The 13,433-nt window shown below is 44.9% G+C and overlaps 1 protein-coding gene across 8 annotated transcripts in view; it reads left to right on the forward strand.

Moving 5' to 3' along the window:
* Positions 1 to 13,433, forward strand: part of SERGEF (secretion regulating guanine nucleotide exchange factor) — a 216,591-nt gene that overhangs the window by 15,662 nt on the left and 187,496 nt on the right. For 7 of the 8 annotated variants that reach the window (XM_028116952.2, XM_028116953.2, XM_028116955.2 and 4 more), the window contains exons 6-8: positions 273 to 386; positions 3,193 to 3,255; positions 7,147 to 7,305. In XM_028116952.2, the coding sequence (XP_027972753.1) occupies positions 273 to 386; positions 3,193 to 3,255; positions 7,147 to 7,305 (336 nt within the window). The remainder of the gene's footprint in view (positions 1 to 272; positions 387 to 3,192; positions 3,256 to 7,146; positions 7,306 to 13,433) is intronic. The other variant, XM_028116954.2, reaches the window with a different exon arrangement.

Below are 13,433 nucleotides of genomic sequence, written 5' to 3' on the forward strand. Positions count from 1 at the left end.
TGCTTTGACTCTGGAAGAGTGTCCTGGAACTTTTTGGAAGGAGTTTTAGTATGTGGGAATTTTCTTTGATGGTTTTAGGTTGCCCTGAAGATTGGACTTGTGATTGGCTTGGTGGTAACCAAGTCATAGGGTCCCTGGAAGCACTGAGCTTCTCCATAGCAAGTGTGTTAACTGAGAATGCATTGAGAAACTCCCGTAGCATGGGGCTCCAGGAGCAATCTTGTCTTAATCCTGTAAAACATTTTCTCATTTTCTTCTTCTCCATCGGGAAGCAAGTGGTATCGTGTTCCAGTGGGGGACTGGTTTGGCATCATCTGGACGGCGGTTGTGCCCTGGGCAGACTCTCCCACCGTTTTTGACGGCAAAGGAACCAAGCAGAGTGACAGGTAAGGCCCATATTTCTGAGTCCTATATTTATTCTTTGTCAAGAAATAGTGACACAGGCATGCAGAAAATGGGTCAATGGAGTTTACTCTTTACACTGCTTTACTATTTTCTTAGTTCCTCTGTCTTCAGTCTCTGTGTTGGTTAGGTCTGTTAGTCTTGTTAGAATTTTTGTGGGCCCAGTAAAAGTACCCCTCCTCACTGCCAGAGGGGGAGCCTGTTGAGAGATAGATGCAAGTCAGATAAGTGGAGATCAGAATGGTAGCTCTGGAACTGTTAAAAGTTAGGTTGGAAGACGTGACTTAGGTGTTCGGAAATAATGTGTAGCAACAGTGAGCCTCTAGATTCTGAGTCCCCGATTGGATTTACTCACTAGGCACTGTTGCAGCTGCATAGCGTCAGCCCCGCTAAGCTCACTGCAGGGCTGGGAACACACAAGGAGGCACCCTCTCTGCAGGCAGGCACATCCTAAAGGGAGAACCTGGAAGGACTGTGCTTCGCAAGCCCAGTTCCTTCTCCCAAAAGCGGAGCAGGAGTGAGTGAGGGGCCAAGAGTGTTCTGTAGGGAAGTCTCTCTCTCTCTCTTTTTTTTTTTGACTCTGCATTTTATTTTATTTTATTTTTTATTTATTTATTTTTATTAACATACAGTGTATTATTTCTTTCAGGGGTCTGTGATTCATCAGTCTTACACAATTCACAGTGCTCACCATAGCACATACCCTCCCCAATGTCCATCACCCAGCCACCCCATCCCTCCCACCCCCCTCCACTCCAGCAACCCTCAGTTTGTTTGCTGAGATTAAGAGTCTCTCATGGCTTGTCTCTGTAGGGAAGTCTCTTTACACGGGCACAGGAGGAGTGGGTAGTGACCATTCTGCCCATGGGTCTGGTCTGTCTTTGTAGGTCATTTAGCCTGTAGGGCTTTCTCTTCTGCTTTTCACTCTGGGGCTCAGTCTCTTTCAGCTCCTCTCTCTGCCCACCTCTCCCTCTGCTCTACACTCTCACTGTGGGCCCCCTTCTCTCTCTCTCTCTCTCTCTCTCTCTGTCTAGCACCATAGAGCACTATGTCTGCATCTCCTCTTTTTCCTTTCTTCTTCTCTTGCTTTCTTGCTGTATGCCCCAGTCTCTGAGGGTTGGCTATAGGAAAAACCCACATAGGAAACCTCTGCTGTCCTCTAGATGAGAACAAAGGAGGAATTTTTGTGGGTGGGATAGGAAGTGGGGAAAGAAGGGAAGGGAAAGCCACAGTGGGGTACAGTGATGCACAAGGTATTGGGGTTGTTCTGATTTTCCTAAGTCCTGGAGGAGCTCCCATTCAGCTGAAGCCAGGGGTAGAGTTGGGGAGAGGACTCTTGGAGAAGGAGAAGGGGGCATTGGATGCTGGACAGGCAGTCCACTGCACATGACCTTGAACATATTCATAAAATAAACTCATACTTCCCAAACACTTTTTTCCTGCCTCATCTAGGTATTCACTGCTTCCTGGGCATTTCCTGCTTCTTATTCCTCTGCGTCTGTAGGCATGCTGTTACCCCTGCCTGAAATGTCTTCCTTCCTGTACCTTCTGGTAATCCTTATTTTATCCTGATAATTTTTCAAGGCCTAGCTCAGATACAGCTTTCTCAGTGAAGAGTCTTCCCTATTCGGACTCCATTGCATTTTCTCCATGTGCATGGACAGCACCGTGTACTGCATTATTATGAATTGTTCATGTTTTCCTACATGCCAAAGATTGGGCTTCTTAAGGGCAGAGACCGTGTCTACTTTCTGTTTCAGCACAGGACGTGTATCTGGAAGAAATCAGAAATGCTTTGATTTGATTTAAATGACCTGTTTGGGGTCTGTTTGTGGCACAGCTTAGATTTTGAGTTGATTGGTGGAGTTTTCTGATAGAACATTAGAATAGATCGTGAGCTTCCTGCCCTCAAAGTCGTTCCCTTTTTGTTCCCCCCCTCGTTACCTCCTTGCTGTTGGTTCTGCAGCTGCAACCCTGGACGTCCCCTCCTTGCCGGGTGCGAGGCCCCATGCTTCCTCTCTGGTGAATGTGCTGGAAACAGCTGCTTTGACCTTTTCTCATTTCGCAGGATCCTCAAAGGTGTGAGGGGCATTTTATTAACATTAGTTAATAAACAGAAGTGTCAGAAAAGAGTTACAGAATCAGACTGCCTTTCTCTGCACGATAGACCCAGTGACCACAGTTTCTAGCAGAGTTGGTTAAGATTATAACCTTTCAGTGAAGGCAGTGTAATTAGGGAGGAAAAGTGCTAGACTTGGAAATGGAAGGCCAGTTCAAATTCTTAATTCTGCCTGTATGTTCTTTGGAGTCCTGAGTTTGCCTGCACACTATGAGACGGCAGCTGAATGTGTGAGATGTTGTTGCTTCTAGGCCCACGCGTGGACAGAGCTATGAGACAGCTGTGTGCACACACATAATTCCACATATGTACACCTATGTCTGTTTGTCTGTCTCTACTTGAAACCATGAGTTTACAGTGATTTCTCCAATTACAGTCCACTATCACATGGTCGATTCTAGCCTTCTACCTTTCCTCTCCTCTCTGCTAGTGAGAAATCGGGCTCCTTTATCTTCAGTATATTTACTTATTTGTTCAATCCCTTGGTAGGTAAACAGTGTCCCCACCACATCATCCATCTTTCTGGCCAGCGCCACCAACTCAAACCTGCCTGTTTTGGCTGCAGGTTTCTTTTGGGCCCAGGTGGTGCTGCCCGAGCCCCTTCTCTGCCCAATTTGTTCTGTTATAAATGTGCTTTCAAAAGATTTTTTTTTTTTTTTTTTTTTTTGTAGGCCTGGAGAATTCTAAAGCAACCTGTGTTCTTGCTGGCTCAGATCACTCAGCTTCATTGACAGGTAAGGACCAGCTCTCCGAGTCTAACGTGCCATTTGGAGTTCTGCGCGTTTCTTTTGGGACACAGAGGGAAGAGCGGAGACTTGGAGTCAGAATTCTGCTGCCAGCCCTGGTCTGATCTTAGGAAGTCACTTTACCTTCCGAGACCATTGCCTTTATTGTGTACTCTGTGGGTAGTTTAGAGAAGTAAAGATGACAATACATGTAAGGCGTCCACATGAAGGAAACACAGGCTCACTTCCTCTCCTCTCAGCTGCACAGTAGGGACAAGAATATCCCTCAGGGTAGTTTTGATTGCAAAATTCCACAGCCAGCAGTTAGTTTGTGTAGCACATTGTTACCTGACCCACCGGATCCATCTGGGGTCTAATACAGCTGTCTATTCCCTCTAGCTGCTTGCTCTCCGACTCACCTGTTCTATCCACCTCTGTCTTCCAGGGCATTTAGCTACCTCTCTGCTCTGTCTGTTCTCATCGACTCTTTGTGTTTCTATTTATCTCCATTTTTATTTACCTTTTTACTTTGTATCTTCCTTTCTAATCTCTTTGTATATCTTTCTAAATTGAGTCATGCACGTATTTCTCTTCTATTTTGTATTTTTATGCATTTCTGCAATCTGTTTCATCTCTTTGATCCCTCCGTCTCTCTGTCTTAATCTGTTTTTCTCTCTCACACTGTATCTCTCTTTGGTTATGCATCCTTCCATCCATTGGACATACCTCACCAGTACAGTACTACTTTCCAATGACAAAGCAGCATCTTCTTGGAGGTGAGGATTATCTCTTCGAAAGGTTCTCTTTCAAAGCCAAGACTGCCCTGATCCCTACCAGTAGACTGAGACAGGAGCTCTGAGAGATTCATTTTGGCAAGACTGGAGCTGAAGGCAGGACCTTTTTTGAGCAAAGGGGAATGACTTTCATACATAGTGTTTTTAGTGTTTTATGGGGAAATTAAGGTGTATGTGTACATAGGTACACAGTATGGGTAATAAACGGTGACATGCATTCTTCAACGTCAAATGTGTAATGCAGTCCAACCAACAAGTTGCTACTGTTTCCAGAATACAAAAGCCACAATGTGAGAGTTTAAATACATTACAAATTCTAAACTATGGATAATTTGTTATTTAACAAATTCAAATAACCAACTAACAAAAGAGATACCTACTTTTAGCCTATGTCTCATATTAGGTAGACTTACATATATGTTAAAAGGGTTGAGTTGAAGTGAATGCCAAGTATAAGGGAGGCCCCTGGCCATTTGCCTCCATCTCTCCTTTTGTAGAGGAAGGACTGGAGGCCCCAGGGTGAGAAGTGACTAGTTCGTGCCCCACAGTCAGTGAGGGTTGAGGAAGGCATTCTTTTCTGAGAATAGGAGTATCGTAAGAGACGTTTCTACTCTATCCTAATCAATTTGAAATGGCCAGCATTATGTAAACTTAGAGATTCTCTAATTGCTTGCTAACAATTTCTTCAAAAATCTTATAATTAGTGAAGTTATTTATTATTTCATATGTGGAACACTTTTATGGTGTTTTTATTTATTTATATATTTTTAAAGATTTTTATCTATTTATTTGATAGAGATAGCGAGAGCAGGAACACAAGCATGGGGAGAGGGAGAGGGAGAAGCAGGCTTCCCGCTGAGAAGGGGGCCCGATGCGGGGCTCGATCCCAGGACACTGGGATCATGACCTGAGCCAAAGGCAGCCGCTTAACCGACTGAGCCACCCAGGCGCCCCTTTTACGGTGTTTTTAAAACATAGATGTTGAATTTTTGTTTTATTGAGATATAATTCATATATAAAATTCACCCCTTTAAAGTGTGTAATTTAGTGATTTTTAAAGTATATTCACAAAGGAAATTGGTTTTTGATATTTTGAAAGTGACTTAAAAATTGTCAAGATTAATCTCCCTCCTTCCTGGTCTAGTTCAAGCTGTTACATGTTAGATTTTGTTCATTGCTCTTTAGACCTTCTCTCTGGAGTTGTGGAGGTTATATAACTATTTGGCATTGCAGCAGAATGTAATTTTGCCTGCTGATGCAACAGTGTAATGATCCGCATGTGGAAGACAGTTTGTCTTCGCAAAAAGCTGGCCTAGACTCTCTAAGATAAATGGAGGCTTATTACAGACCCGGGCTCACCATCAGTAGCAGCTTGGTAGCCAACCGGTCCAGTAAATGGGTTGAGACTTTGCTGAGGGGCTTCTCTGCCCTCTTGTAAGGGATCTTCCTACTTTGTACACTCTGGCAAAGTCCATGGAGGTTGCCCTCTCTCAGGGCATGAAGTACACCAAATTCACATCGTCGAACTGCAGGATGTCAGTGCTACAAGGTCAACTGAGTGACGGAATGGCTCCACTGACTTAGACTCCCCCATCTTCGACCTGATGAAACAGGCCTGGAATGTGAAGTGATACACTGGTGTCAAAGGGCGATGGAGTAGCCGCTCTTGGACTGGAACCCCGAATCTTGGTCTGGCGTCCTTTAATGATACTGTTTGGCTTTATATCAGACTTCCCTATGGCAAGCAATGCTGGAAAACTTTTCTGGGAGGTCACAAAACGCATTTGGAAGCAGAGGACTTGGCTTTCTGTTAGCCATGTGATCTTGAGACTCATTTAACATCTCCAAGCCTTGATTAATTTAGCTTCTAGAAGAATGCTGTCTAATAGAAATATGTGAGCCACATTTCAAAAAATAAAAAGCGGGTAAATTAATTTTAATAATATCTTTTATTTAACCCGATATACCCACAATATTATTTCAACCAGTAATCAATATGAAGGTTATTAAGGAACTACGTTCTTTTTCGTTTTTTTTTGTGCTACGTCTTTGCAATCTGTTGTGCTTTTATTGTTTGACAACGTATCTCAGTTTGGACTGGCCACATTTCAAGCGTTCAGGGACCACGTGTGTGTGCTGTGTGCTCTATGGTACAGTGTAGAAATGTGGAATGTTAGGGTTGGTTGGAAAAGCTCTTAGAGATCATTCAGGGAGTCACAAACTGTAGCTTCACGGGCCAAACTGTGTAGCTCATGGCTCCATTTGGTCTGGCTTCCAGTTAAAAATGCTTTTGAACTTGAATGCCTTTTAGAAAAGCATGTGCCGTGTGGCTTTCCACTGTGGCCCACCAGTCTCTCTTGTGGCCCGTGTCATCAGTTACACGGTCTGCCCTTCGAGGCCATCCACCCTGCCCTCCGATTTTCAGCTGGTGAAACTAAGGCTTAGGAAGTGATTTGTCCAAGGTCAGTAGCTGGTTAGCAGGTCCAGGAATAGAAGCCAGAGCCACTTGACTGTGAATTTGCTTTCTTTCTGTTAATTCACAATGTCAGTCAGTGGCATTTCTGCTTATACCTCAGGACTACCATGAGGTTCAAATGAACTATAGTGCTGTGCGTATGGGAGGTAGCAGCATTCTGTTTTCTGCTGGACAGGACATGTTGTGAGATAATCTTGGGTCTGAAAAGTTTATGCTTAAATAATATATCTTTTAACCTGTTATTTTAAGAAAAGTTAATATATATTTTTCCTAACCAAAGGCAATGTAACCATGTTTTTTAAAATATGGAGAAAATGGAGAAACATGTTTTTCTCGTGGTAGATGTTTAATAAATATTTGTTGAATGAATTAATGAAAAAATAAACGTACACATTCTTATTCCTTGACAAACTAAGCACATTTGGCTTGTTTCCTGTTTATAGAATTAAAAACAAACTTATATGTTAATATGCTAGGCATGAATTTTGTATCCTGCTTTGCTCTACTCAGCGTCATAGCGTAAGAATAATACAACCTCTCTTAACCACTTTTTTTTCAGATTTGTGTTATTTCCCATCATTTTGAACTAATGTTCCTTCACCTCTTTTGTTCCCCTTCTGTTTGTTTAAGATGCAGGAGAGCTGTATGTTTGGGGAAGCAACAAGCATGGGCTACTAGCTTCCTTGGCTGCTTTTCTTCCTATGCCCCAGAAAATAGAAGCACATTGTTTTCAGAATGAAAAGGTCACTTCTGTTTGGAGTGGGTGGACACACCTGGTTGCTCAGACAGGTGAGAGAGCAGCAGAGAAATTGTGGTTGGTAAGAACAGTGGGGGTGGGGGGGTAGGGATGGGAGGACAGCTGTCGAAACAGCTGTGAATGCTCAGGACTAAGTAGGTGGGTTTTTACTCTGAAAAGCTCTATGGATTGGGATGGGGAGGATCTGGGATCGAGTTGTGCAGTCAGCCAGATATGGAGCATTTCCTTTCTGGATCAGAGGTTTACATCCAAAGAGGCAGGGCTAGGTTAGATGGACTCTTTCTGGCCCTACGAACCCGTGAGGTTTTGAGAAGGAACCCATTGTAGCAAGCATCACCCAGAAGTTTGTCCGGGTTGTTGGGGAGTCTTTGCCTTGTCCTAGCTGAAGAGATGCCTCTACTTGCATTTTCGCCTGAGTCTAAATTAAAAGCTTCCGAAACTTAAAGATTAATATTTCAAGATTGAGGCAGGAACATTACTTTGAATCATGGCTGGCATGGTATTTTGATTATTTACGTTTCCATTAACCCTAACAAACCACATACATTGATTCAGACATCCCTATATCCCCTCAGATGTTACCTTATGGTGCCACGCCATCCAGCTTCTGGCATCTTGATCTTTTCTTGAGTCTTTATTTATTTCTTACCTTTCCCTTACGGCACGTCTCCTTTTGTGGTCTTCATATTGCTGATTTTGTTCTCTGGGTTTGTTTTTTTATGGCCTCTCTTCTTCCCTGCCTTCCTAGAGCTTCTGCTGACTTACATAGAGTTTCCCAGACAGGCCATTTCTAATTCTTAAGATCTATGATCATGTCAGAGCCTCCTGAACTTCAGGGGTTCTCAGGAGTCCCCTTGCCTGCCCTTGGCCTGCTTGTTAGCTGCACACAGATCTCCAGACTCCCAAATACCTACCTAGTGACTATTAGTTACTTCAGTGCCTTCTGGTTTTTGTCGGTTTTCAGGTCCGCTTCAGTTATCCCTGGCAAGTCCCACCTACTACACTTTGGAACACACAGACATACACTTGTGAGTCTTCATATCTATGAGGCTTTTCGTTGGTCTTTGAAAAAATTTTATGACTATTTTGGAACAGAGGCCTGTATAACAAAGGTGTAAAATAAACTTTCCATATTGACCACTTCAGAGGATTCTCTAAAGGGGAAAATTATGACTTTCCTCAGGGAGGTTCAGACTGCTAGAAGATTGGGACTAGCTACAGAAACTCTTCTTAAGGAGACTCACTGAGCACAGTAATTGTGTATTTGTACAATTGTTAATATTTGCCTTTGACCTAGACAATGAGCTTTATGAGGGATAGCACCATGTTAGTCTTGTTCACTTCTGTATCTTCACATCCTAGTTAAAAGAGAGTAAATATCTTCAAATACATATGAGTCAAGGTAGACAGCTACGATTTCTGACCTCTTTCCTTGGTCTCACTGGTTCATGAACAGAAGGCTTCAGTTTGTCTCTTTGTATTCATGAGTCCAACCAAATCAGTTATTGTTTATTGGGAACCTATTGAGCAATGTGGTGAGTGTTGGGGAAAAGACCTGGGCTATGCCCTCCCTAGAATGTGTAGACAGGCCTGAGTGTATGAATATAGACATGGAAGACTTTACCATCCATCCGTATGTCTGTCCGTCCATCCATCATACAAATGGTGGGGATCTATTTATGTACCACACCTTGTATAGATATAAACCCTGCCCTCAGGGAGCCCCCTGGCCACTGGGGGAGACCGACCTGTTACCCAGTTTCGGTACATTGCTGTCGGAGACATGCCATGACAGAGCTAGGTACAGCATGCAGAAGGGGCATAGAAAGGAGCAGGAGTGTGAGTAACTGGGTGTTAACAGGTGGGTGTTTCATGGCTAGTCAGTCTTCAAAGAACTACCATGCAGTCAAATACACTTACCACCAAATGGCAGTGAGTCTGGTTGAGTCTGTCAGCAAACCCTCTCACTAGTTAGGTAGCTGACGAACGAAAGACGCAAAGATGCTGCTTCTTGGGGGCTAGCTGTGTAGCATTGTAACCGACACCGATTTCCACCCTCGGGGTAGGAGGTTGGAACCCACAGCCCTGACGCTGTCTGAGTCACCTCAGCTGCTCTAGAGCTCGGCTTCCCGTCACCACCCCCACTTCACAGTGAGCTTTTTCGGTAATGTTTCAGCTGTTTAATTAATTTGTTAATTCAAATCTCTTGTTTATGTACTCCGTCACTTTCCCCTTTCTCCTTAGTCCAGAACGGTTGTAAGCTGGGGTGTCTGAGTGTCCTGGCTCTTGTACCAAATTTGGGTAAATGGGAGTCTCCTGCTCTTTGACTCACCGATTTGATGCGCCTTCTAGTGGCAGGGGAAGCTCTTGCCCCGGCCCAGCGTCACTGGGGAGAAACACCCAGGGCTTCCAGTTCAGTCAGACTCAGCTGCTCATATTAATGGGAACAAGATTTGCTCACAGGGTCAGAGGCAGCTCATTAGTGGAACAAGGATTTATTTGGCTCTGGTTGTTTTTACAAGCGCCAGTGGTGAATTGCTCCTGGGACTTACCTGCACACCACACCAGCAGCCTGCTCTCAGGCTCATTCTGGAAGGCATTCATTGTGTGATATTGATTAAAAGAAGGATTTCTGCACACTGCCCATCTATCTGTCCAGTTAGATGGGATGGGAGGGGGTGGGTTAGGAGAAGAGAAAGAGGAGTGGACTCTGCTTTCTCCCACTCTGCACAGTCCCTCAACCAGTGCTTCTCAACCCCAGGCCGTTTTCTGCCTCAGGGATTGTTTGCAATATCTGGAGACATATTTGGTTGTCACAGCTGGGGGGCGCTACTGAGATCTAGTTGGTAGAGGCCAGGGATGCTGCTGAACCTCTTGCAATGCACAGGACAGTCCTCCACAGCAAAGAAATACCTAGCCCCAAATGTGAGTCTTGCCAACATTGAGACGTGCTGCCCAAGACTGCCCTGCATCCCCAGTGGTAGGTGCTTACCTAGGGCAGTTCACACAGTATCAGGATAACTTTACAGCTGGTCTGTTTGGGCATCTGGGATGTGGTCTCTGCCCTCCCCCTTCAGGAGTCGGGTGCCTGCCTGCAGTGTTTGCGATGGAAAAATACTTTTCTCTGTTAGTCAGAGGCACTTGGAAAGAGTCCAAGAGAACCTGTTCTAATCTGGGAAAGCTGGCAAGGATACCTGTGTCTCAGGCTGGAGGAGCTGCATTCTAGAAACCTTTCCCAAGCTGCTTAATGTCCCTGATCATTGTTCTCAGGAACTTCGCGGGACTCCTGGGTGACTTTATCCAGGCTCAGTGACCTGCAACCGTCTCATCCTAGAGTCCTGATTTCCTGGCCCAAGATACTTTTAGTGAGATCTGGGTGGCAGATCTGGGTGCCTTCCTAGCTTGGCAGCCTTGGTCAAGTCCCTTTACCTGTCTAGGCCTCAACTTGCTCCTCTCCCAAGTAGGATATCAGAACCTGCCTGCATTCTACATAGGGCTGCCGTGAGGGTCAAATGAGTGGATCTGTGTGAGAGATCCCAACTAACTGTAAAATGCTGTCCACATCTAAGTGAGGGGTGCCTGTGGTTGGGATATGTGAGTGTATTAAGGAGTGAGCAAGACTTTTAGAAACTTGTATGTCGACAGGGTCTGTGCAGGGCTTGAGACATACCAGCTTTCTCCCTGAGGGCTTATGAGCCGGCCAGAGATGCTCAGTGTCCAGCTCTGAGAGGGAAAGTTTCCTAAAGTCTTTCACTTACACGCGGGCTGGCAAGTGGCTTTTTTCTTTTCATCAACAGTTAGGAAGATCTTCATGGCCTTATAGATAGTTTTCCTGTGAAGATCTGTGATCACACTATTACCCCTTCACAGTACACATCCCAGTTTGTAATTGTATACGTCCATGTGTATTCTCGTTTAATGCCTAGACTGTCAGCCCTGTGATAGCATGTCTGTTTTGCTTACGGCTGTGTCCCCAGCACCTGGCACAGGCCTGGCACATAGTAGAGGGTTAGTAATGAAATCATTGAATGAATGAATAAATAGCAAGGTAAAGAGCAGTGGGGGCTTTGAAGTCAGACAGGCCTAGGTTTCTGCATCTCAGCTCTGTTGGCATCCTGATTGTGTGGCTGTGGGCAGCCCGGGCTCTCTCCACCCTTGTTGCCACCACTGTGGGTCAGGCCCCTGAAACCTCTTCCCTGGATCTTGCAGTGGCCTCTGACCTCCTTGTCTTCCTCACTCCCTGCCTCCCCCCGCCCATCTGTTCTCCATACCTCACTTTGAAGATCTTTATAAACCCATCGTGTCACAGTCCAGTGGCTTCCCAATGTTCTTAAGATGAAAACGTACTCCTTCGTGGTCCCACGAGGCCCCATGTGGTCTGCCCTCTGCCTGCCGTGCCAGCCCCGTTTCGTACGTGCCAGCTCTTGCCTGTCCAGCTGATCTCCACTCTGCGTCATGGATTTCCTACTGCCTTTGCACCTCATGTTCCCTTGATTTGGCACACTTATCCCTGCGCTCCTTCTTCATTTTGACTTAGTTACATCCTTTTTTTTTTTTTTCCCCCCAGACCTCAGCTTAGTCATTGCCTCCCCAGGGAGGCCTTCCCTTGATGTCCCTGACTAGTCAGTTTTCCCTTTTATCCATCTCCTAGCACTACAACTTCTCCTTTGTGCTGTTTTTTGTAGATTCTTTGACTAGCTCTTCTCCCACTAGACAGGGAGCCTTATAAGGGCAGGAGCTACATTGCTTTCATTCAGCATTATATCCCCGGTGCTTGGCCAAGTACTTGGCACATATGAAGTTGGTGCTCAATACATGTTGAACAAATGAATAAATGAGCTTATTTCATCATTAGGAAAATGGGGGAATATTGCTGACCTTGCGTGAGGATTAAATGAGATGATGTCTTAAAGCTTCCAGCATCCATGAAGACTGGGCTTATGTGTTGGTTCAGTACACATTAGGGTCCTCTGCTCTCGGAGACTCTGGAGCTCTCTGGAGGTGACATGCCCAATATCTTCTTCTGGCAGAAGTCTCCATGGGGCTGATTTGGATGTCTCTGGACAGGTAACAGGTTGATTCAGAACTCTTCCGCGAGTGGAGAAAGATCGATGTTTACAAATGCTAAGTGCTGGTAGCCGGTGATTTGTTAGCATCTCAGGGGGAATGATTTACACAAGATCCCGACCTTAGTATGGGGTTGGTCAGTATCTAGAATCTGGTTGCTTTTGGCATGCCGGAAGCTTTCCCTGAGCCACATGGTATCCCAAAATAGTCTTGTGGTCTCATGATGGCTGTGGACTGAGAAAGGGAGCCCAAATACAGAGTTCTTGACATTCTTCACTTTCTTCAGTGTCACCTAAGACAGTCCCAGACACTTGGAATTTGTAGAGAATCAGAGATGGAAGAAGACACTTCCTCACCTTGAAGATGAGAAAACTGAAAGAAAGAGGAGAGAGCATGACTTTTGGCAGCATTTAAGCTGGAAGTCCAATTCTACTTTTCAGTAAAATTTTCCCCTCCTATCATAGTCCTCTTGGTTCTTGGTTATGTCCTTTTATAGTTGAGATATGTTTTATTCTTTTGTTTCTTTAAAGTGGGGAATTGCAGGGGCGCCTGGGTGGCTCATTCGTTAAGCGTCTGCCTTCAGCTCAGGTCATGATCCCAGGGTCCTGGGATCGAGCCCCGCATCGGTCTCCCTGCTCTGTGGGAAGCCTGCTCCTCCCTCTCCCACTCCCCCCTGCTTGTGTTCCCTCTCTTGCTGTGTCTCTCTCAAATAAATAAATAAAATCTTTAAAAAAAAAATAAAGTGGGGAATTGCAGGACACATGTGGGAAGGGACCAACTCTTAGCCACTCTCCTTTCTTGCTTCGCGTGTCACCAACCAAGAGATATTTTACTGTGTTTGATGTCGAAGGCTTAGTGAAATCCATGCCCAGCCATTGATTCACACTATTTTTTTTTGAATTTATAAATATATCTAATGCTGATTTTTCTGTTTTGGAGCCAGGATCCTTTTTAGAATAGGGTGACAGTGTATATTACTCCATCTTCTTTGGGACCAAATATCATGAAGCCTCAACCGAGCTCAGGGAGAGTCTGACCTCATGGGCTCTATTTAAAGCAGATGTTTTGGAATTCATGATGTTTGTGCTTTAGA

Source organism: Eumetopias jubatus, unplaced genomic scaffold, assembly GCF_037043125.1.
Source record: "Eumetopias jubatus isolate StellerSeaLion01/CBP00866 unplaced genomic scaffold, mEumJub1_p1.0 scaffold_13, whole genome shotgun sequence".
Classification (NCBI taxonomy): Eukaryota; Metazoa; Chordata; class Mammalia; order Carnivora; family Otariidae; genus Eumetopias; species Eumetopias jubatus.